This window comes from Corylus avellana, chromosome ca2 (assembly GCF_901000735.1).
Source record: "Corylus avellana chromosome ca2, CavTom2PMs-1.0".
Lineage (NCBI taxonomy): Eukaryota > Viridiplantae > Streptophyta > Magnoliopsida > Fagales > Betulaceae > Corylus > Corylus avellana.
In genome coordinates, this window is record NC_081542.1 from 14,126,732 (window position 1) to 14,128,211 (window position 1,480).

At 35.3% G+C, this 1,480-nt stretch overlaps 1 protein-coding gene across 1 annotated transcript; it reads left to right on the top strand.

The window, feature by feature from the left end:
- Positions 1 to 622: 622 nt before the first annotated feature.
- LOC132169104 (monothiol glutaredoxin-S6-like) lies at positions 623 to 940 on the top strand. Its single transcript, XM_059580189.1, has one exon. It carries the CDS (start codon positions 623 to 625, stop codon positions 938 to 940), a length of 318 nt encoding a protein of 105 aa, XP_059436172.1.
- The last annotated feature ends 540 nt before the right edge of the window (positions 941 to 1,480 follow it).

Consider the following 1,480-nt stretch of genomic DNA (forward strand, 5'->3'; position numbering starts at 1 on the left):
TTTTTTTTTTAGAGTGAAAAAGTTGAAAAAGTGCTTTTGAAATTTTTTACTAAACATGTTAGTTTTTTGTTTGGACAACTTTTTAGGTATTAAAAGTACTTTATATATATTAATTAGTTTAAAGGAGAAGTTTGGCATTGATCAGGAATGCACAATAATTCCCCACAGTTGGCCACATTTTGCATGTTAATATTCTATATATATATATATATATATATATTTTTTTTTATCTAATTCATGTTAATATTCTGATATACAACTTGTCATTCCATGACAAATTAACCTTGACGTAACCAATATGATGGTTGGATACATTTACATGCTACTATATATGCAACTTGAACTTGTTATATAATACAATGTGCGAAAAGCCAACTTCTGTCATTATCAAGTAATCATAAAGGGCAGGTCATTTGGGAATCCCATATCTTTTTGTACATTTTATTCTATCTTTAACACATTCCAATCCTAACCACACTAGACCAGGTTCTATAAATAGACATTAATTGCAGTAGAAGCTCCTCACAGCAAAGCCTTCAACTCACTTCACAGATATTGCTTCTTAACACACTAGCTCACATTTCGAAAAAACCTTTCAATTTTCAAACCTTCATAACATACAATGGCTGGTGCTGGGATCATGGATTTGGTGGCTGGCAAGGCAGTGGTGATCTTCAGCAAGAGCTCTTGCTGCATGAGCTACACTGTCGAGTCACTCATTCGTAACTTCGGGGCAAACCCTACCATTTACGAGCTCGATCAGGTTTCAAATGGACGGCAAATCGAACGGGCACTGCTGCAGCTGCCGGGATGTCAACAAAGCACGCCGGCTGTGTTCATAGGGCAACAATTCATTGGTGGCAACAAAGAGGTCAACAGCCTCCACCTGAGGAATGAGCTTGTCCCATTACTCATAAGTGCCAGAGCCATATGGATTTAGAATGGTGGCCGGAACTGATTTCTGCATGCATCCCGCTAATGCTAATTAAGCAGCTACAATAAGTGGTCTTTTCGAAATCATAAAGTTTTTAATAGATGATAGTTTATGGAGCCTCTTAACCTTTTATCTAAAGAAACACTATTTAGTAGACTGCTATATGATTGCCATACAACTGACAGTCATCTACTAAATAGTGTTAATCTTCTATATATTTTGTATGAGTAGAACTACGTTCAAGAGGAACTATAAGTACTCTTACCCTCATGTATTACAATATATATACTAATGCCTATTTATTAGCTTCTTGCTTTTGAGATTCCTATCCTTAGAAATATGGATTTCCTTGACGATATATATGATATACCCAAGCAATGTTCACTCTCTTGATGATTTGCAGAAGAAAACATGATAAAAACTTTCATCAAATGCTCTGATATCAGTAACTTAGTCGTACACTGTTAATGCAAATCCACAGATCATCAAAAGTATCTGTTCAATCATAAACTGCATTGACACTTGATGATTTGCAGAAGAAAACAT